Source organism: Mytilus trossulus, chromosome 2 (assembly GCF_036588685.1).
Source record: "Mytilus trossulus isolate FHL-02 chromosome 2, PNRI_Mtr1.1.1.hap1, whole genome shotgun sequence".
Lineage (NCBI taxonomy): Eukaryota > Metazoa > Mollusca > Bivalvia > Mytilida > Mytilidae > Mytilus > Mytilus trossulus.
In genome coordinates this window covers 18288701-18313010 of record NC_086374.1, presented here as the reverse complement: position 1 = coordinate 18313010, position 24310 = coordinate 18288701, and the positions used below count along the sequence as shown (strand labels likewise).

The window sequence follows — 24310 nt, the reverse complement described above, 5'->3', positions numbered from 1 at the left end:
CTCTTTACCATCGCAGACAAAGTACGCAAACAAAACATTGCGATATGTACAGACATCCTCCTATTAATAATCACCAGATCATAAGAAACATGCAAAGTACCATCTGACTGGAATCACTCAAATGTCACACCTGAATTCAAAAAAAGGGGACACACATCGCCCGATAACTACAGACATATATCATTAACATGCATAGGTTGCAAATTACCGTTAAGACATATATTTGCAAGCAGCATGATGCAGCATCCCGAAACCAATTGCAATAACACACACTGTATGAATTACAACATGGATTTAGGACAAAACGATCATGTGAGTCTCAAGTTATCTCACTGATTCATGAATTATCACAAAATAATGACAATGCAAGAACACACAAACAGATCTCATAATCAAAGATTTTGCCAAAGCTTCTGACAAGGTACCACATAAAAGATTACTAAATAAAATGAAATACTTAAGCATATCAGATCAATTCATAAACTGGGCCACGGTCGAATTAACAGTACGATAATACTCCCCTGGGAGGCCTTTACCATAAAGGAAGAAGAAGAATCCTTTCTTTCAAACAGAACTCTGAAACAGTACTTTTAGAAAACACGGCATCTTCAAAATTACCAGTCACTTCAGGTGTGTCACAGGGTATGTAGTGAAAGGACCCATACTTTTCCTTATCCACATAAATGACCTTCCAGGATACATCACACATAGCAAAATCAGACACTTTGCTGATGAAAGTATAATTTACAGACAAATTAAATCCAAAAACGACTGCCTCAAGCTTCGACACGTTTCGTAGATTTAAGTTATCATTTCGTGATCTTGGGTTTTTTTTTCTCTTTTTAAATTCCTTTTATCCGAAATACATACTTGATATCTAGAAATAGGGACGCTAGAGGAAAAAAGACACAGCGGCCCTCGGTCTGATCCTGATATACAAGGTGGTCGAGGGTCTACCAGCCAACATTTTTGTCACTCCAGCAAGACCAAGAAGAACAACCAAAGTTAATTGTGAAACACACACACGTAATAAACCACGCGAAAGGGCTTTAAGTGTCAGACAGCAATAAGTCACGATATATACACTCAATATTCTTTGTGGAAACAATCATCAAGTGAAACCAGCTGCCATACAAAGGATGGTGCATGATGTTTCTGTATAGGCATTCAATGGCGCTTTACAGGAACTCGGCCCATAACAACGGCGCTCTTCTCCACCGTGTAAATATGTCTATATAGGATTTTACACGTACTTATACAGATACTGAGATATACAGTTGTTCAATATTTTGGAACTGAAGTATGGTCAATATTTCTGGCACAATACAATAACCATAATCAATCAAATTGGATGAACCGTCTCGTAGATTCTGAAATCGTAACATTTCAAGTTGACGTGTGACCAAGCGTTTTTTTCTTTCTTATTTCGTTGTATAAATTAAAAACCCACCCATCAGGTTTATGATCGTTTATCATGATCTGTCTTTTCCTATTTGCCTGTCATGATTCAAGATTTTTAGGAAAGAGAAAAAAAAACCTTTTTTTCTCTCTCCTAAAAAATAAATCTTGAATAAAAATATTTCAACAAATGTTTTTTTTATTGAAATAGTACTATATAGACGGAAGCTTTTTAATTTCAGCATGAGTAGTAACTTTTTTCCGGTTTTAACTTTCCTAAACTGCAATACTCATACTTATTACTGTACATGTAAATACATAGTTAATACATGTAACCGTAATCATTTTAAAACTATATATATATATATAAGAATGAAATCACGAGTAATGCACACGTATTTATAAAATTATTATCTATTTTCTACTTATGATTTTGCACAAAGCATAACATATATGCCTGAAAGACTACGCTTTTATCCTAAACAAGTTTGATGAAATTCAACACTCCCAAATCTAACAACGCATATCCGGTTTGGTTTCCAATACAATATTTAAAACAATAGAAATAAATATTATTAGTTTCTATACATTACATTTACGGAGGCTATGTTAATTAACAGTAAGTGTTCTGAATTGTTTTCTGCATCAACTTGATTTTATCTAATCTTCATTTATTTTTTTCTCCAAAAAGTTTACTTAAATTTTACCTTTGTGTCTATTTATTTTGACTGAAATATGGTTTGGGATATTATAAATACTTTCAACGGTAGAAAATACATATTGAAAAAATTGTTAAACCAAAATTTAATTTCATTAAACAGAAAAATATATAAGGTTGAAAAAGTAGATAGGTTACGTTTACCCATTTTCAATACTGTAGTGTTTTAATGTCTGTATTTTATTGCAGCGGAAAACGAAAAAATATTAACAAGATATAGAATAATAAAAAAAAAAACAACGTTATAAATATATTGATTATTTTAAGTTCTTTCGACTAAATATGTTAATAGTGTTAGACTAGCTGTCACACAGTAAAATAAAGTACATACAAAATAAAAACCGTTTGTTACGTATGACAATCGATGCCTCAGATGATCAGAAATATTTGGAGTCACCTATAGCAAATTTATATTTTATACATATCCAAATTTACGATGAGGACTGAGCGAGAGCAGAAAACGTTACCATTATCGCCTATCTAACAATTGAGCATATTGCCCCGCAGAGTCTTGTTTAAATTTTGTTTTTTTGCTTTCGAGCTTTATTCATCAGTAGAACTTATGATATGCACTTAATTTTTTATTCAGTTACTATAATGTATATATATGATATATACATGTAGGGGTGCCAATGCAGGGGCAGATCCAGCAATTTGTAAAGGGGGGTCCCAACAAAGGAGAAAAAAGGTGGAAGGGTCCCAACCCACAAGAAAAAAGGTGGAAAAGGGGGGGGGGGCAACTATATGTTCCCATTCAAATGCATTGATCGTCCAAAAAGGGCGGGTTCCAAACCCGGAATCCTCCCCATGGATGCACCACTGCAATGTATTACAATCCCTTGGTCATCAAGTCACTGTGACATATATATATGATTAAAAATTCCATTTTGCAAAATAATTATGAACCTTTTTCTATAAGATTTGTCAGTATATTGTCCATGAAAAAGTATATACAGTAGCAAGCCTTGTCAAATAGGTCGGAAATTGTCATCGGAGAATCAATTTAGCCTTGGACATACTATATTAATATTATAGTCATAAAAAGATTGTAAGATATATACGCGAAAAATCTAGGAATAAAAGTCCTTTGCGGTATTTTTAGGAATGGCATTGCGGTACATTGCGATACAAAGTACAATGTGGTGCAATCTGGGACATGAGGTGTTATGTGTCTGTAAAATAAAATAAAAGATAAAAGAATGTAATAATCTATAACATATTTTTACTTGAATTCTACAACAATACAGCAGAAATCCATGTCCATATTTTTATTTTGGGTATTCTTCTTCTTTGGTATGTATAATCCACCACTATATTGGTGCACCCCATAAATGGGTAAATGTTAATTTAGCTGTCATATTAATGATTCACTGTTGGCATTAATGCTGTACGCATATTGACTGTCGAGTACGACTTTCCTCTTAGTTATTCTAACTCGAGGCTGTAAACAATATGGCGATCATATTGGTATGTCGGTAGAGATGACAGTAGAAAAGGGGTTTGAATTTGCCCTTCCAGCAACCCAACCAAACGTAGATTGATAAAATATTCTAGAACATAGAAATAAAATGTAAGTTTAACCTTACATAACTGTCTTTTTTCACCTTTCCTTGGGAAAAGCTTATTTAAAGTTTTTAATTTTTTTTATAAGTTATAAATACACTTTATGTTCGCTATCAGTGGATCCAGAATTTGTCATAAGTGGGGGCCCACTGACTGTCTAAGAAGGCGCCCGCTACAGTCACGCTTCAGTTATTCCATATATAAGCAACCAAATTTGTTTCCCTAAAAGGGGGGGGGGGGGGGGGGGTCAGGCTAAATCTGCCTCTGACTATAAGCGTATTTACACTTTTGGTATTTAGCTGTATTGTGACGTCAAATATTTTATATTATGATGTCAAAGTTTACGGGAACCTGTGTGATTTCACTTAATGGCGGACAAATTTGCATACAAGTCTAAATACGTCTATTCCTGGCTGGCCTGGCAGCGAGTGCTTCAACTTTTGATGTCATACAACAATCACTTTTCCATTGTGGTGTCAAATAATTTGTTTTATGAAGTCAAAATTTCATGGGAAACTGTGTGATATCCAGGTATGGTGGACAAATAGCGCCAAGGTGTATTATTATAAAATGAGGCAGGAATTATAGTAATATATAGATGCGCTGCTTCGTCATTTCTAGTGCCGACTAACATCCTAGGAATTATACTACACATCGGGAATCAATTTGTTCGTTTTTCATTTATTCCTTCATTTATGTAAGTTTCGTCTACCTGTCACCCTTTATTTTCTTGTATTTAGACAGTTTTGTGCAGTGAACCATGGATTCAGAAATTTTTATTTTTAACTTGAGATCATTTTTTAATTGCTACACACCCATACTTAATCCTTAATATCCACTATTGATTACCCATCCAGGATGTCACACCTTTACTTCTAATAATCAATTTTGAAGAGACAAGTTAAAAAAAAAAAAAAAAAAAAGAGTAAGAATATATTTAAAAAATATAATAGAAGTCGCCAATATATACATTAATGAAGGAAAAAAAAGATATGGAAATATTTAAAAAAAAATTTTTTTTTATAAATTTCGAAAACCGTCTAATTGTGTATGATCCGCACCCCTTGTACAAACTACATATTGTAGGTAAAAAGTGCAGACTATACACAACCAATTACGGTATATGAAAATGCTTTAGCCTTTGTGAATCTGCAATTGCTGACATCAGAACTGCAACACTTGTGGTCAGACAATAAATCCTGTCTCTGTGGTGTCAGATATCTATTTTGTTGTGAAATTTGTTTGCAATTTGGCTACTCAAACATCAATCAGAGTTGTTTTTTAACTGTAAGAACTCCAAACCAAAGTACACATGTGCACCTACAATGTATTCAAGTGTTTTTATACCAATGATGTAGCACAATTGGGCATTACAGTTTACTCTCAATCTTCCATACATACATCCCTATTTTGTTAACCCTTCTCTAGTTTGCTCCAACCAAATGTTATGAAACTTGCTCATTGTTGTAGGCCGTACGGTGACCTATAGTTGTTAATGTCTGTGATATTTTGGTCTTTTGTGGATAGTTGTCTCATTGGCAATCATACCACAACTTCTTTTTTTATATTATACAAAATGTTTATTACGATATAACTTAGTTCAAGCTCAAAGCATATATTTTTATATTTATATAGAATGTCTAGGCGTGTGGCATAGAGAAAGACTTGCAATGAATGAATTAACATATATTCTTATATTTATATACATTGTAGAATGTCTAGGAGTGTGGCATGGAGGAAGACTTGCAATGAATTGGTATTCTGGAGACAATGTCAGGCACTCAATGCAACCATCTACATCTTAAGAGAAACAGGCCCTACTGGATTCTTGTTAAAGGAAGAGGGAGAAACAAAACCAGTTAAGGTACTTGTATTTCTTTAATCTTAAACTGAAGAGTCTGATATGTCACAGAGATGTCATTATTTTCACAATTTGCAATTCAATACTCAGATAACTCCACTTAAAATCAGTAATAGCCCGTACAGAAATTGCTAACAAAAGCACATACGTTTCACATGTGAAGCACATGAGATGCAAGTAAGAATTGTATGCAATTCAGGTTGCTCATATGTGCAGTTTGGTAGTTCATATGTGCCCACAAAAATCTAACATAATGCTCACGTGTGCAATTCAAACCTCAGGTGAGCTTTCATCATCCATGTTAGTTTTGTACTTTGAAAAGTTTTTCCATTCTTCTAACCATTTAAAACTAACCTACATCATTGCTCATATGAGCTTTTTCAAAATGACATGCCCTGTCATGTACTTCCTGTAAATTCAAATTCATGAAAAGCATGCAGTAATTGGAGGGAGATGGATATGAAAAATGTTAAGTCCTATATTGTGCTATTTAAAGAAAATGACATTGTTGAAATCTGATAAAATCAGTGTGGCTGTGGTTAATTATTTGTAAGTTATCATTTCTATTTCATTATGTTCATTTTTTTGTCAGATTTTGAAATATATTTCAATTTTAAGTCCTTTATGGGACTAGTCTATTTAAAAATCATGCAATACAAAGCACATGTTCAAGTAAAACCATTATTTTAGCAGTTTAATTTTGCGACATTTATTTTTAAGTACTTTATACTAATTTAAAACTAACTATACACATTTTACATTGGGTTTTTTTGCAGGCATACTTGGGAGATCCCCACAAATGCACTTGTACTCAATTTCAGAAGGATAGAGATTTATGCAGACATTTGTGCTGGCTTATCTTAAAGAAATTTAGAGTGACTCAGAATAATCCAAGTAAGACTTTTTCTAAATCTCATTTGATTACTTATCTTTCGATAATGATGAAAATTAAAGATTAGAAACAGATATTTTGATAAACTATTGAATGGTCATTACTGCCATTTATTTAATTTATTGGAACCTAAGATTTTGGTAGCAACATGGCAATCTAAGTTTGATACTACAATGTACATGTAAGCCAGGTAAAACCATTATGTTTATTTATATAAATATTGTATATTTCCAGTATCATGGCAACTGGGCCTTGTAGACCGAGAGCTGAATGAGGTTTTACATGGACATGCCAATAAACAGCCTCCTAAACCACCAGTAAGACGTTGGTCCACATCTGGATCCTCTGCTGCCACAGCCACCGATAGCCGACCTACCATTAGACAGAAAGACATCACGGATGATGATTGTTGTCCAATCTGTCAAGATGAACTTCTCAATAAACATATTCCTGTAACATACTGCAAGTATGTGCTGTTATTATATATATCTTACACATGTATTTAATCTTATTCTTAGGTTCGAGACCACAATTATTTCGTAGTGCATTTCTTTAAGAACATAAATGAATATTTAAAAAATCCAACATGCGCTTTCTCAATGAAATTTCTACAGTGTGTTGTACTACTGTTGGGACAAATTATATCAAAATTATAGAAAATTCATCGGCACTAATCAAAATATGGACAATTTATGTTTAGGGCGTCTTGTAATCTTTTGACAGCTTCCAAAGTGCTATTTTGTTTACCTTTTTCAGCTGAACCAAATCACTACTTTACTTTAACCCCCCCCCCCTTCCCTCTTTCTTGCAATTTGAGGCATTAAACATGTAGAAATAGATTTGGAAGGGGTATAAAAATTAAAAGCAAGTAACCCACTGTCAACACTAGGAACTATATTTGTGGACAACGAAAATCAAGGGACGACAATTGTGGTCTCGAACCACTACCCTTTAAATTTGCAGCATATTTTTCACTACTCTCTATAGGCATCATATACATGTTTCGTTGAAGTTATTCATAGAATGGTTATTCCCAAAAAGTTGTTGAGGTTAAAATGAAACATCTTGTTCATTAATAAATTAAAGGCAACACTATAGCTTTATATTTTACAGATGTTTTAATCTCATAAAACCATTGGGAATCAAAAACAAAACTGAAGAAATAGTGTTTACTTCCATTGGTTTACAGGTTGGTGGGCATATCCTGCAATATATGTATCGCCCAGCATGCAAATCTTCATAGAAATAACTACACCTCCTTTATTTGCCAAAAAGGATTAAATCAAAGGTCAAATTTCTCTTTTTTTTCTTCAATTACTTGAAAAGAGAAAAACCAAAGTATCTTTCTTCTGATACAATTCCTAGATTATGGCTTTATGTCACTGTTCAAACTAAATTTACTTGCAGATGACAATCCTAAAATATGAAGTTAAATGCATTTTTTTCTGTATATTGTAGATTTCTATAAACTATATCGATTTTTAAAAGCAGTTATCTTGTGCTCCCTCTAAATATTATTTTGTACATTTTAAAAGGTTTGGATGTGGAAACAGTATCCATATAAAATGTATGAAGGTATATGCAGAACATCAGAAAACCACTGGAGATTCTATAATTAAGTGTCCATTTTGTCGTGAAGATTTTGGTCCATTAGAATTACTGAAGCAAGAAGGTCGTAACGCCGGCATGGGAGTCCAACAAGGTGGTCGCATGGACAGACATCTTGGTACTAGTTGTCAAAGTTGTCGTGCATCACCAATAGAAGGAAAATGTTACAGGTTGGTTATATACATGAAGAAATATACATGAGGGAGGCTAGGAGGTGTCCTGATCCCGAAATCCCGAGCTTAAAAACACAAAATCCTGAGGTCCCGAAATTTGAAAAAAGAATTCCCAGATCCCGAAAGGGTCAATCCCGAAATCCCAGGCTTAAAAACACCCAATCCCGGAGTCCCGATAAAAGTCCTATCCCCCCTCATACATGTATTTAAATAATTATCTCATTTATTCACTATTAAAAAAAATAACTGAATGTAACTGGTTAATGTGATAATCTTAGTATAATGTTTTAATTGAATACTTATATGTATATATCTCAAAATGAAGTTGATAAGTGTTTTAGTCCATCAAACATAAATAATGAAAAACTGATACTTATACTTTTAAGAATGGCATTGTTTAGATACTTAAATTTACATCTTAGAATCACTAATAAATTATGTAATGCATGCAGTATAAGAGAACAGTATATGTTTTGACACATGTACAGCCATATCAGGACTAATTCAAATTTTGTCATTCAATATATGAGGATGTAGATTATGGCTTTATTGGCTTTTACTTGGCGTATAATGTTGTTAAATTATCAAATACAAATTCACATGTATATTCTTTCAGATGTAGTATATGTACGGAATACAATCTGTGTCAGACATGCTTCAATACACAGATACATACACAACATCCATTTGATTATAGACATGTAAGTAATAGTTTATTGTCAGACATGCTTCAATACACAGATACATACACAACATCCATTTGATTATAGACATGTAAGTAATAGTTTATTGTCAGACATGCTTCAATACACAGATACATACACAACATCCATTTGATTATAGACATGTAAGTAATAGTTTATTGAAACGGGAAAAAAGGTCTCAATGACCTTGATTCTCCAGTAAGAATAAATCAAAACACTTTGAAACCTGTTTAGTTGAAAAGATGGACATAAAATTCGAAAATTTAATCTCTTCACTGTGAACCATAATTATATTCTGTCAGTTTTATTGTTTACTCTAATAAGAGTTGTTGTCCTGTATTTCAGCAAACAAACAAAAACATCAATATGTAAATTACAGAGATTACACTGGCAAACAGTAATGGTTTGTGTAATCACATAGATTACATTGTATTTATAGTATGGAGCTGTGCTATTACAGAAATTACTTTGTGCATGCAGTAATATGTTTGTTATGATTTGCTTCATCTTTGACAGAAAAGAAATCAAAGATGGAGACCAGCGCAGAGAACGTATGGAGCCATGCTACCACAGGCAGTAGCAGACCAGCTAGTCAATAGGGATATCACAGAAGAAGATTTTGAATTACTGATGCAACTTGAAAAGTACAAAATCTTTTAATTTTTTTTCATAAAACATACAGTAGAGATTTTCTATTAAAATAAACAATACCTGTAATTTAGTGCTTCAGCTATTTTAAACTTATTGATTAAAGCTACAATATAATCAATTTGGACATGAGGAACATATGTAGTAGAATTCCATAAATGAAGAACATACAAAAATGTATAAGTTTTTCTTTTTAAAAAAATATGTTAATTTTTTTTTTTTATAGTAACAATATAGGTAGTGACATTCCTGAAGAAGTAATAAATTCCTTTCCTTTGGAGAAAGTGAGAGATAGTTCTAACTTACTACAGCCTGGGATGCAATGTAGAATTTGTCTTCGTGGTTATGAAGTAGGACAGTTTATAAGAAAGTTGCCTAGATGCAAGCACAAGGTAAATAATTTCTTATATACATATTTTGTTTGTTTTTGCACCACTCGCTGATTGCATTCAGGCTTGAGAGAGTAGTCTGATGTAAACTTTTAAGATTATCCTTGTAATATAATAATATAATGGCTCTCTTTAAAATTTCATATATTTATAAAGAAAATGTATCTGTTCTAATGATTGTCTTGTTTCAGTTATGTTTTGCATAGTAAGGAAGAGAAAATGGAGAAATTCTAACGACATTTATTTTAATTTTGATGATTAACTACTAAAATTTAACTTTTTCCTGTAAGAAAGACCAACTGGAAAATTGATTTGAAATATGAATAAAATTTTGCATAAGTTTATATAATGATAACTTTGCAGTTTCACAAGGATTGTATAGACAACTGGTTGTTACATTCACATGCTACTTGTCCTGCTGATGGTCAGGTGGTTTGGGATCCAGTCACTGCTCAAGCCGAAGCTGAAGATAGAAAGACGAAGTAAGTTCACACCCATCTTTGTTGTAATGATAACAAGATTGTGAAAGTATCTTTTTAATATTGAATGGGTACCTAAAATATGTGAATTACAATCTTTTTAATTAGGAGACTACATCTAAATATAAAAAAACTTTGCAATCAATTCTTTGGATCAACTCAATCTTTAATTTCAATTTCATCCCAAGGTCAACCAGAGTATAGAAATATGGTCACCTTGTCTTACTTTGATCTGGCAGTAAAACACTTGCTGAAGTGAGAAGTCTGTTTGGCTGTGTCGGATGTATAAATATGCAGCAATGTCTGGTTTGAGAGGGTCACTGTATCTGATGCCTCATGTAGCAACAATACTTTATTGTAACTCATGTTGTAAATCATTACGCTTTGAATGTAAATCATTGTTTAACAATTTGTACAGATCACTAAGGACTAAGAAAGAGGAAGAAGGGGCCAGCAATCACGAAGATCTATCATTAATACTGCCAGGAGTTGGTATCATTCGTCAGGACAGAAAAAATGAACCCAAAGCAGATAGCTCCAAAGGTGCTCGTAGACCAATGGTCAAACCTCAAAGACTTTCTGACGGTAGTAATTCTGCTGATGTAAACAGCCAAATAAGGGCTAATTTTACATTAGATGGGCGTTCTGTTGGACCCAGGTAAATATTATATTCATTATTCCCCAAAAATGATACATGTTTGTCCAGTTTTCAGTTGTTGTTTCTTTAAAAAAAAAACAGCAAATAACACAAAATCAACAGACCGCCTTTTATGATATTTGTTAGTGGAATTACAATATTTTTATAGTAGTCTCAATTGCATTTTAAAAAACTCTTAGACATAACAAATTGTGAATGCTTAGTTTGAACAGAAAAGTATATTCTTATATGGGTTTTCTAAAAAAGTCTTTATTATGAGATATATACATGTATAATTACTATCAAAAGAAAAAATGTAGTAGATTGGTGTATTATAAACAAATGCTGCACTTCTGTTTATTTGCACTGGCACAACAACAAAAATAAAAAGACCAAAAAATCCCCACGGTCATTTTTGTTACAGAACAAATGAAAATGAACCAGAAGCAACATCTAGTAGTCATCTCCCAGGCAACCGGTTATTGAACCGTACACAATCACAGAGACAGATTTTACAAAATCATGTGTCCAGTTTTGGTAGCCAGCCAGGATCTTATCATTCAGGTCAGCAGAATTCTGATTCTCAAAATGGCGGAATAATAGCCCAATCAGGGACTGATAATTCTCCGCAGACTGAAACTATCAGTGAATTGCCCATAGGGCATAAAAACTTAAAACATTCTTCAATATTTGGTCATTTGTCAATGTTAAATGAAGAAAATCGACCTGATTCAAATAGGAGTTCACAATCGACACCGCAAAGGAGTCGTAATTCTATAAGAAGTTGCAATGAAATGCGTTCACCTTTTGGTAGGGATTTACCGACATTAATTGAATCAGATCTTGAAAATGTGCCTGGAATAGATTCAGACGCTAATGCGCATTCTAAAAAGGGAGTTTATAATGATTCACAAAATAAGCAATTCTTTCAAAAACTGCCAAGACTTCAATTGCCTTTAGATAATGATATACCGAGTCGAGCAAATTCAATAGAACTAACATCTATACGATCAACTCCAGATTCCAGATCACAGTCACAGAGAAGTTTACAGGGATTACGCATCACTCCTAGAAATAGTGCTATGACAGACACTACAAGTGAGCGTAGGAATATATCAGCACAGTCAGAAATTGTTAGAAGACCATCTAAAACCAGACGACCAGGTTGGTATTTTATTGTTGTCAGTAAAAAAAAATTGAATGACTTTGTTTTGTATTATCTCTGTAACTGTGTGTGTGTAAAATAACATCTGTCACTTAACTTAACTTAACTTATTGAGTCACATTCTTAGGTGGGTAAGAAATTTGAAATTATTTATTGAATATTGACTGCAGAAAAAAACAAACACAGGTACGTTTTAAATTGGAATAAAAAAATAAGTTGCATTGCTACAAGTCTTCATAACTTTTACAACTATTGGTTAATGTTTACACAGTAAGTTACTTTTATTGATCTAAATTTACTGAATGTATAGAATGATTATATGCTTCACTGAACAGACATAATATCTTTAATTTGATTTTTAACACTGCATTTAATCTCAATGTAGTAATTTGAGACCAATTTGACAATTTATTGTTTAAACAATGTTCCAAATGGTTGAGATAAACAACAGGGTCTTTAATAATGTTTAGACATGTCTATTCCAATCTAAATCTTACAGAATAGTTAGGATTTTATTTTGAAAAAAAATTATAGGAGTAAAACAATATGAGATTAAATTCTTTTGTTCTGATCAGTTTTGTTGAATAATACTTATTTGTACTCCACCTGTCTGAAAAAAATTAAAATATGCATTAGATATTGTGAATTAAACAACAGCATGTTTTGATTCATAATTTGTATACCCGTATGTCAAATATCAGTATCAGTAGAGTTAGAATGATTAATCTTTTGATATTATATTAAATAATGAACTACCAAAATCAGTTGTAATAGAAAACTAGGAAATGTGGTATGATTGCTTGTGAGAAAAATATCCACCAGAGTTCAAATGATGAATAAACTATAGCTCACAATAAATATATTTGATGAGGTGATCTTTTTTTGCCCCACCTATGATAGTAGAGGGGCATTATGGGTTTTTTTTTCGGTTTGTGTATCTGTTAGTCTGTCTGTCCCCCTTCATGTTAAAGTTTTTGGTCAAGGTAGTTTTTGATGAAGTTAAAGTCCAATTAACTTGAAACTTACATATGTTTCCTACGTTATGATCTTTCAGTTTAAATGTCAAATTAGAGTTTGATCCCAATTTCACTGTCCAATGAACATAGAAAATAATAGTGCAATTGGGGCATCTGTGTACTATGTACTATGGACACAATCTTGTTTTTATATGCTCTTATTAATAACAAAGGATGAACTTATTAAAAGAGAAGTATATTGGAACTTTAGACTTGCCAGATGTAGACCCTACAGATGGAAGTTATGCATTTGGTAGAATATGATTGCATTTATCTACCGTAATGCTAATTTGGAATTACAAAACAATACTCAAATAGGTTTGTCCCCTGGAAGCTGTGCTTCCTATGGCTCCGCTTCCTTTTTTAGATTTTTTTGTGCTACAAAATACCACTAATTCTGATGATGATGTAAAATATGATTTGTTTAAAAATTTATAAACTGAAAAAAATCATAATACATGCAGGTTGGTCCATCAAAAAGATATGAGATATTTAAAAGTAAAATGCCATTTTTTCCCTTTAATCTCTCTAGATCTCTCTTAATCTTGCAACATCTGCAAATGAAAAAAAAACACTGAATTAAATCCCTTAAAGCCGTGTGTTAATCAAATAATAAGAGAAAAGCTCATTTAACTAACACATAAAATTGAGAATGGAAATGGGGAATGTATTAAAGAGACAACACCCCAACCATAAAAAAACAACAGCAGAAGGTCACCAACAGTTCTTCAATGTAACGAGAAATTCCCTTACCCAGAGGCGTCCTTCAGCTGGCCCCTAAACAAATATATACTAGTTCAGTGATAATGAACGTCATACTAATTTCCAATGTGTACACAAGAAACTAAAATTAAAATAATACAAGACTAACAAAGATCAGAGGCTCCTGACTTGGGACAGGCACAAAAATGCGGCGGCGGTAAACATGTTTATGAGATCTCAACCCTCCCCCTATACCTCTAGCCAATGTATTATGTAGAAAAGTAAACGCATAACAATACGTAAATTTAAAATTCAATTCAAGAAAAGTCCGAGTACACCTTTTATATTGCTGGAACTTTTCTCTTTTTTTTCCCTATTAACCTGACTAGAAATTTCTTTTTTGTATATACCTTTTGTTCACTAGATGTCCACTAGATAAGGGCATTTAATATGTTTATATGTTACATATTGTAAAGCATTATTTTTAAACAACACTGTTTGAATAAACAAAAGTGATGTGTCATTCTCAGATAAGAATTTGTCACCATATGTTTATCCATGAAATTTGATAGTCAAAGTTTTATTTCAAAGGAATTAGTTTTGAGATACTGGTCTTAAAATGGGGAAAACTGCAAAAAAATATATAGTTATATAAAAAAAGATAAAAATTGAAATGATGATATATACTTGTTTAAAATCATATATCATTTAAAATGCCTTATAAAACGTTTGAAAGAAAAAATCCCATACAAACCTCACTTAGAATCTAATCCCAATGAGCCTTTTAAATACAAAGATATATATAGATATTTGTAAAAAAAAAAAAGCTGTTTGAATTACATTTGTGAATGAAGCCGTTCATATGTAGCCCATGAATTGTTTTGAACTATATCTCCAGTAGACAGAAAACCACTTAGAAATAAAGTATTGCTTCAAATTTCAGTAATGAGTTTCATATATTGTTTAACTGTTTTGTAAAATTGATATATTGTATATAGTTTTAATTGAGAAAATCTCATTAGCTGACCTGATTATTGCAGAAAATATATAGAGTTACTAATTTACTTATCATAGTTAATTCGAATTCAGCTATTTTAGTTATCTGAAAAGAAATAACAAAACTGGAGGAATAATTTAAAGAACAGTTAAGAATGTGAAACCTTTTTTACAATGTTTGAATGAAATCAATGTTGTATCTTAACAGTTAAGAATATGAAACCTTTTTTACAATGTTTGAATGAAATCAATGTTGTATCCTTATAGACTGTTTTATAAATAAAGTCCAAGTGAAGGGTTAGGGTTGAGTCGGAATGAATTCAAAATTTATAATTTTTCTTGTAAGTTTGTCAGAATGACAGTGTGCAGCATGTCACATTTGTTCCTATACTTACATCACATAACTCCCATCCCTCACAACTTCACTGTATTACAGATGAAAATGGCCGATGGTCACAGGCTGAGAGTGAGATATCTACACCAGGATCTATGGGTGGTATTCAGAGTGAACCACTTCACCACAGTGAAGCATTGTCAGACAGGCTACAGGTAAATAACTTTATAATTATATGCAATGTTTCTGCTAGGCGTGTATAGCTGAAACATATTTATCCACACATTGACATAACTTAAATGTAATGCAAGGTTGAGACATCAACCCAACAATATCAATACCAAAAAAAATATATATAGATGGCTATATGTAGTTTACATCAATAGTCATGCTTCTATACAATATGTCAAATTATAAATTGTCATCAGGCTATAAACATGACTTTCAATTACTTCCAATAAGGAATGTACCCTTATCATAATAATTACATAAAAATTTGATATTTCCTTTTATAAGGTACCTAATGTTTCAATGGTTAAACTGCTTAGGTAGCACTCCACAGTTAGAAAATAAAATTATAAATGAGCTCCAAAATGTTTTATCATCTCCTATTCCTGGATTTCTAATACATTAACCTAACTGTTTGTGTTGTACATGTGCATATGTATGTAATCAGTATCTTCCATAGATTCAATTTTCAAAAGTTAAAAGGGTGAAAATTAATTCCTTTTATGTGTATCCATGGCATCATTCAGCATTTATTTACCATAAAATATTGCAAAAAGGGGGGTGAACATGTCATATATCCCCCCAAAATTTGGATCAAACTAGAATTTCAATGCCTTTGAGTGATACCTTTTTAGAAACTGTTTTCTTAAATCTTCCTAATGAACAAATAAAAAATGGGTGTCTTTCGCCTCATTTTTTCGTAAAATCCAATCACAAAGTTTGTGCGATGAAAAGTTGGAAAAAAACATTACAATAATTGCCGGACCAATGTATGGTATGGACATGCAAATACGGACTGTCATACAGAAAACAGCCTATATTACATACATTACATAACCTTGATGTTCATATAAACCCAATACAAAGGCTATTTTAATACTCAGCTATCCAAAAATGAATTTTATTGCACACTAGCTCTCATATTTAAAAAATCCACAGGGGCCAAAATGCGAAACTACACACCTAACTGTGGAGTGCTACCTTAAGGTGAAATTTTCCCCCTCCTGCCTCAATTTTTTTTATGTTTTCTGTGCTCTACTAGTTGTTACGATGAAAATGGTACCTTAGTTTTTAAAATTGGTTCAGTAATAAAGATTTTATGAAGGTTAGCAGTTAGTGTTGAAACGCGACAAAAAGTGATTTTAAAATAAATGCTGGATCATAGTGAAAAACTTCAAGTCAGTCTCATTTTTGGGATACATTTCTAAAACTTTTCCCTTTTTTTTATTTGAAATTATAAAATTACATTAAAAGAGGACAAATTGTACAAGTTTTAGGTGTTTGAAAGCACTTATAGGTAATTTTTGCTGTAAATAGCATACCTAACCTTGGTTTAGAAGCTCTCAAGCAGGGTATAAATTTCTAACAGTACTGGCATCATTAAATTTAATTAATGCCAAATTATGATATAAAATCCTGCTAAAAATGTTTATTTGACTTATTCGCATTCAAAAATATAAAGCGATACATTCTGAGATTATCATATAAAGCGCAATCTTTGGTTACAAGGGCAAAGCTAACGGGGTACAAATTTAAGACCGCAACATGTCTAAGTGTCAAAATGTGTATATTTGGTTGCTAAGGACAGTAAACAATAAAATTAACATAAATTGCATTCCCAGCAGTTTTTTTACCTTCAGAACTAAAACAAGAACATAAAAGACTAAAGAGTTGTGGTCAATGTTAACTTTAAAAGTGCATTTCTGTGCTTTCTGATGTGCCATAAGGTAGCACTCCACAGTTAGAAAATAAAATTATAAATGAGCTCCAAAATGTTTTATCATCTCCTATTCCTGGATTTCTAATACATTAACCTAACTGTTTGTGTTGTACATGTGCATATGTATGTAATCAGTATCTTCCATAGATTCAATTTTCAAAAGTTAAAAGGGTGAAAATTAATTCCTTTTATGTGTATCCATGGCAACATTCAGCATTTATTTACCATAAAATATTGCAAAAAGGGGGGTGAACATGTCATATATCCCCCCAAAATTTGGATCAAACTAGAATTTCAATGCCTTTGAGTGATACCTTTTTAGAAACTGTTTTCTTAAATCTTCCTAATGAACAAATAAAAAATGGGTGTCTTTCGCCTCATTTTTTCGTAAAATCCAATCACAAAGTTTGTGCGATGAAAAGTTGGAAAAAAACATTACAATAATTGCCGGACCAATGTATGGTATGGACATGCAAATACGGACTGTCATACAGAAAACAGCCTATATTACATACATTACATAACCTTGATGTTCATATAAACCCAATACAAAGGCTATTTTAATACTCAGCTATCCAAAAATGAATTTTATTGCACACTAGCTCTCATATTTAAAAAATCCACAGGGGCCAAAATGCGAAACTACACACCTAACTGTGGAGTGCTACCTTAGTAATTACAAAAAGTTATTAGAATACCATAGACATGTATTTATACAAAATTTTCAAAAATATATTCTGAATGTAATTTAAATATGATTTCAGGAAGTTCAGTCTACTAAAAAAGATGAGGTATGAGAGAATATTCCTGCATGCTTGCACTATTGTAACAATATCTGTAACTAACAGCAGCCTTTTCCCTCATTTCTTAATTTCACGCTGTTCTTCATATTTCTACTATTTCTCTAATTATTTATGTGAAATAACAATAGAAAACTTATATCCAGATTACTTTTTCTCAAATGACGTAGACTAGTTATTCAAAAGGTTGCTACTTGTATTTATTTTGTAAATGAGGATTTCTCTAAAAACAATGAAATTATTCTAAGGTAGAAATAGGTAGTTTTTTGCCTAGCTTGCAATTTATGTCTGATAATTTAAGTGAATTGTATATAATTATGCAGAATACCAACTTATGATAATTGCAATCTCATGTAGATGGGGATTATTCAGTTTTTACTGGAACACTTTCTTGCATCATTTTGGGTTTGTAATTCATTCATATGCAATAATCATCCAAATTTGTTTCACAAGCTATCTTTTGGTTCCAGCCTTCATTTTCCTGCTACTGATAAAACTATGCATGTGATTTAGTGTAGAACTTTTGCACTACCAGTAAATGCAGCTGAGTTGTACTTAGCTACTAATTTCAATATAAATTTTGTTTCAGTAAATACATATTCTTTTATAACAAAATAAACACTATAAGGACCTAAACTGAAGTCAGTTTTATTATTATTTTTATGTCATTTACCAATTTTTTTTTGAATTTTGATTATTTTAGTATCAAGACATTTTATGATTGGTGTTGTTTCTTCCCTTAATTCATATCCTAACCTTGGGCTAAGTCCCTTGGTTCCATATAGAAGTCGCTATCTGATACTAGGCCTGATATCTAAAATGCCAACTTATAATCTATGAATATTTAAGCAGTTATATTTCAGAATGTTATTTCAGGAATGAACAAACAGTTTAGTTATAAATAAGATAGCATGAGCACCTTGCTTAATTGCAGCATGTGACTTAATTATTTTTCAGAATAAAAGTATTTATTACATTGGTTGCAATAAATTACATTGATTTCCCAGTTGAATAAAAACCGATAATTTCACATGTGAAATAAACGTGGTTATTTCACTCTCTGACGTCATACAACAAAAGGCGTATCGGATCAAAACAAATTGTGAATGCGTAGGAAAAAAAATAGTTCCTTACATTTTCTACGTTAATTTCATAAAATAAAATAGCCATTAGCCAATGTAATAAAAAGTATAACTAATCGCCGTATTTGAATATCAAAAATAAGACAACTTGTGACCGAACGTCGCTATGGATTAAACTCGTGCTGCGCACTCGTTTAATCCATGTGTCGTTTGGTCACGCGTTGTCTTATTATTGATATTCAAATCCAGCGATTAGTTATACTATAATTAAATATCTTTTACAACATATTTCCAAAAATCTGGTAAAATCTTATAATAAGTAACAGTTTACACTGAAGAAAACAATGACTTTTTCTATTTCAGCTTTTGGATTTGTACCTGGGCAACGATCCCAGAGACCAGCCAGCAGTGAACAGAGTGGTCAACTTACCACCACGTCCAATGAGGCGGGCACTAGGAGGAAGCAATCGTCGTCGGCAGAACGTCAGACGCGTACGCAGCAATGAATTCAGCTTAGATGGCAGTGCTCTTGCTAACATTACTTTAAGAGATATGATATAGACATTTAAAGCAATGAAGACAGATTTGGAGGGAGAGCCTTCATTAAAGCAGTTAAACGACAATCTTAATAAGTGCTCATATAACAAGTTGTTATGCATATAAACTAATATTTGCTAAAACTGATCATATTTGTTAAATCTTTTTTTTGGAAAATGAAATACCTGTTTGGGTAAACATCAGTACTTCATTCAGCTGTATGCATTTAATTTTCATATTGAGGTTTTAAAAATAACATTATCACACTAAAAGTTAATTCAGATACTTTAAAATTGAACTTGTTATCATTTCTAGATGTATACTCTTTTCAATTTTGTTGAAATTAATTGCTATTGATTCGAAATAATTATACATATATTATCTCAATAGCTTAAATGTTGACACTTAAATAAGACAGTATTGATTTTATATCTCATACTGATAATAAATGAGCTGTTATGTTCATGAGTGAAATAAATGAAAAAAACATTGTAAAGTAAAAAAATCGGCATTTGACAGATTGTGATAATGCTGATTACAAATTTTTATATCTTTTGTGTCTGACAATAGTCCAAACAGAGAATGTACTTGGGAAAAATACAATAGGAAGTGTAAATTTTGATACATCAGTGATCCAGTTTAAGGTGGGATATAACACTGCAGGGAGATAACTCTGTGAAATCAGTCGCTGGGTTTTAATCACATTCTATTGTTGAGGAAATATTAAGCGTCTCATTAATAAAAAAAAGTTTTCTTCAAAGTAAATATTTGTCAAAATTTAATGAAAATTAAATCAGCCGTATTAATTTTAGTCTAGGTTTTTGGTACCACATTAAAATTATTAGATAAACAAACAAGAATTTTCAAATATTGCGTTTAAACTATATTTTGGTTTTGTGGATTATATGTACATGTAAACCAGATATTGTAACTCAATAGTTATTTTCTATCCTGCAATGTATGTCATCAGCAACAACATCAGTTGTTAAATTTCGAATAAGGTGTCACTACAAATGTAGGTAGACATGTCCATGTGTTTTACTTTTTCTGCAGAATTGTTAAATGATTGATGGTTATTTTTGTTATTTGTCCAAATTAACGTTACATCATTAAAACCTGCTGGAAGAGAACTTATCAAGGAGAAGAAAGTTTGAAAAAGCCAATGAAACCAAACCACTGTAATTCAAAATTAGATATGATGGTATAAACATTACATGGCACAGTTTAAACCAGAGAGAAAAATAACAATAAAGACCAAGTTTTATAAATGCTTCAGAAAGACTAAATGTTTTTGTGTATGCTTTTGAATGAATACCTATTTTATTTTAATTTGTGACTGCTCTTCTCCTGGCAGCTTCCTTAAAATGAAATATATTAGCTTGTGTTTTAAATTCAGTCAATGCTTGTTTAGTTTAAACTGGACATTTTTTTATGATCTAACATTTAGGATACTTTTATTGACTAACATATGTTAGCTTTATGAAAAATCTGATACAAAATTGATAATTAAAAGGAAATTTGATTTTGTACTCACATGAATAGCAGTGTGAAAGTTGGATTTACTAATGTAAGAGTCAAGATTTGAGTGATAGGAATAAGATAGATTTAAAGCTTATGGTTGATTTGAAAGGATGCAATATTGTTTTAAAAGCAACTCTACTACTTTGTAAAGAAAATGCATGTTTACTTTCATTTGTCTATTTATTTGTTTAATTGATTTGTTACTTTTCATGTATGTGTGCAATGCTTATTTTTACTTTGTTCTTTTTTTTATGCTCCACTTAGGGGTATTATGATATCTGGTCTGTGTGTCTGTTTGTCAGTTCATCAGTCAGTATGTTTGTCAGTCTGTCTGTCTTTCCAACCTTAGATTTTGGTCAAGGTAGTTTTTGATGAAGTTGAAGTCCAATCAACTGGAAACTTTGTACACATGTTTTCTATGATGTGACCTTTCTAATTTTTAATGCTAAATTAGAGTTTTGACCCCAATTTCACAGTCCAATGAACATAGGAAATGATAGTGTGAGTATGGCATCTGTGTACTATGAACACATTATTGTTTCAAATGCTATCCATCATATTATTAACTTACATGACCCATAGGGCTATGTAAACCTTTTCTGTCTCATAGCCTTGTAGCTGTTCATAGAATTTTCACAGCATCATCTCTTCTGAAGTACTTAGAAAAACTAATGCATTTGGTTGGCAAATACTGTAGCATTAAATCATATTAAATTTATTGAAAACTCATTTGATTTTTGCCTCTAAAATTGCTGGAAATTTTGTTTCACTATGTATGGTAGGTCTCCTACAAAAAATCCTTATTTATATCAGATTGGATAAAAAAAGATAGCTGCCAAAGGCAATCTTTGATTCTAATGAAGCACGTAAAAAGTCTTCCCTGAACAGACATTTTGTGTTTTAAAACTTGAGTATTGTTTTTTTTGTAAAACATCATTAAAAATCTATAAGGTGTGATCTAAACTACTGATTTAAAAACTAATGACAATTTCTTTTATTTTGTTGTCTAAATTATTTTACTAAATTTGGGCCAGGAAAATTGAATTAAAACATGTCTTCCAACAATATTCATTTGGTTCAATTTTGAAAAAAATCTGTCAATTGAATGTCTTGCGAACAAATTTTATTTTACATTTTGATACATATTTTAAAATCAAGAGACTATAAAGTTGCCTTATTACACCGTTTCCTTACAAATACATAAACTATTGAACAAAAGACCAAATAAAAAAATGTCTTTTATTTTTGTTATATTATAATAAACCAGATGTTGTTTTAGTAGTATTTGTTACACACTTTTTCAATTTGTTGCCTTTATTAAATGTCTGTGATACCATTTTATTTCAGCACAGTATTAATCATTAAGTATTATGTACATAACACTATTAGCAGATGTTATGGGTGATATAATTTTGAAAATTTATAATTCATTTATTCTATTTTTCTATATCATTTTAAATAAACTGTTGGAATGGAGTTTTGTATTTTATGAGTTCCCTTATTATGAAGGTGAAGGTGAACAGATCTTTCTAATATATCTGTCTGTCAGGCTATGAATAAGTTTATCCATCAGATTTTCAGTCAATCAATCAGTAGTCTTGGACACTTATGTTTCCAGATTTTTTCCCTCTAATGAAAAAAAAAATCATCAAAGATACCAAACTTATAATTTTGTATGCCAGACTTGTGTTTTGTCTACAAAAGAATCACAAGTGATGCATGAATCAAGAAGTGAAAAGTTTCACTTCTATTTGGCAGAGGTAGATACATTGACTTGATAAGTTTTTTTATTTTCTCTCCTTTAGTATTACTGATCTTGTTGTTCAAGTAAACAGGGAGGACATTTAAATAGTCTTGGAGGTGCAATCACTTTATAAGTGATTATACTATTCATTTTCATCTGTAACTTACACATGCTTATTTGTTTTGTTTTGGCAAAGTTAAACATTTCAGCTCTTATCTGGCTAGAAATGCATTTTCAAAATACTGCTTCTCTCCTTCCACAGCCCCATGAAAATCGGCTGGTCATACTCTTTCCTGGTGCTTTGTAAATACGAAATGTATGGTTTCCTTTCGGAATAGAAATAAAGATTTTGTACATTTCCAATTGTATATGAAGAATTACACATCAAGTTTTTTTAGTATAACCAAGAATATTGGAATCATTTTTGTTAACTAACTTCTTTAAAGCTTTATATTTTAAAAGGTGGAAGACCTTGATTCATACTTTGTATATGGATGCCTCATGTTACAAAGTTTCCGTCAGTCACACACATGTCCAATGTCCTTAACCTCATTTTCATGGTTCAGGGACTTGTTGAAAAAAAGTTAATATTTTTTGTAATCTTAAATGCTCTCTTATTATGAGTATTAAGATCACTATATTTGGTGTGTGCGTACCTTGCAAGGTCCTCATGACCGTCAGATAGTTTCCATTTGACCTCGACCTTATTTCATGGACCATTACACAAGGTTAAGTTTTGGTGGTCAAGTCCATATATCGGATACTATAAGCAATAGGTCTTGTATATTCGGTGTATGGAAGGACTGCAAGGTGTACATGGTTAACTGGCAGGTGTCATCTGACCTTGACCTCATTTTCAGATTTCAGTGGTCACAGTTAATTTTTTTGTGTTTTGGTTTGTTTTTCTTTAACTGTATGCAATAGGTCTACTAGATTTGGTGTATGGAATGATTGCAAGGTGAACATGTCTAGCTGGCAGGTATCATCACTTTGACCTAATGTTGTTTCCATTGGTCAATGAAAATATTCATGGTTAAGTTTGTTTCTTAGCAACTATAAGTAATATGCCAACTATATTTGGTGTATTAAACTAGTGTATTTGCTTCATGCACATATTGATATGTGTTGAGTTTACCTCTGTTGGAAATAAGAACACAAAAACCTCCACCTAATTTTAGTCAACGGACAAAACATTCAAAACTATAAAATATTATCTAAGACTTGTCAGTGTCTATTTACCATTGCCACTGAATCAGAGATATACGTGTGTGAGATTGTGCAGCACGTGTCATCATGACATGTGTCCCTTTGCGGCCTTCAGTTTAGATTATAGACTAGAGAAGAGACTAAATGCGTACAAACCTGATGTCAAATGAAGATATACGAAATTTAAAT

At 31.8% G+C, this 24310-nt stretch overlaps 1 protein-coding gene across 4 annotated transcripts; it reads left to right on the top strand.

Moving 5' to 3' along the window:
* Positions 1 to 1981: 1981 nt before the first annotated feature.
* LOC134706659 (E3 ubiquitin-protein ligase ZSWIM2-like) lies at positions 1982 to 22647 on the top strand. 4 transcript variants are annotated; one of them, XM_063565785.1, is made up of 15 exons: positions 1982 to 2017; positions 5393 to 5543; positions 6317 to 6434; positions 6667 to 6898; positions 7968 to 8210; positions 8830 to 8914; positions 9434 to 9561; positions 9792 to 9957; positions 10318 to 10436; positions 10852 to 11091; positions 11495 to 11634; positions 12091 to 12234; positions 15386 to 15498; positions 17996 to 18022; positions 19477 to 22647. In XM_063565785.1, the coding sequence occupies exons 2-15, from the start codon at positions 5394 to 5396 to the stop codon at positions 19672 to 19674; spliced, it is 2103 nt and encodes a 700-aa protein (XP_063421855.1). In that variant the 5' UTR covers positions 1982 to 2017; position 5393; the 3' UTR covers positions 19675 to 22647. The 4 variants fall into 4 exon arrangements, with proteins under 4 accessions (XP_063421855.1, XP_063421854.1, XP_063421856.1 ...); XM_063565784.1 differs by lacking the exon at positions 1982 to 2017 and adding an exon at positions 3489 to 3686; XM_063565786.1 differs by lacking the exons at positions 1982 to 2017; positions 17996 to 18022 and adding an exon at positions 3489 to 3686.
* The last annotated feature ends 1663 nt before the right edge of the window (positions 22648 to 24310 follow it).

Bases quoted from the DNA above. Each gene is read 5' to 3' on its own strand.
- LOC134706659 (XM_063565785.1), top strand. From the start codon at position 5,394: ATGTCTAGGAGTGTGGCATGGAGGAAGACTTGCAATGAATTGGTATTC. The intron at 5,544-6,316 runs GTACTTGTATTT...GTTTTTTTGCAG, and splicing joins GAGAAACAAAACCAGTTAAG to GCATACTTGGGAGATCCCCA. The intron at 9,562-9,791 runs GTACAAAATCTT...TTTTTTTTATAG, and splicing joins TTACTGATGCAACTTGAAAA to TAACAATATAGGTAGTGACA.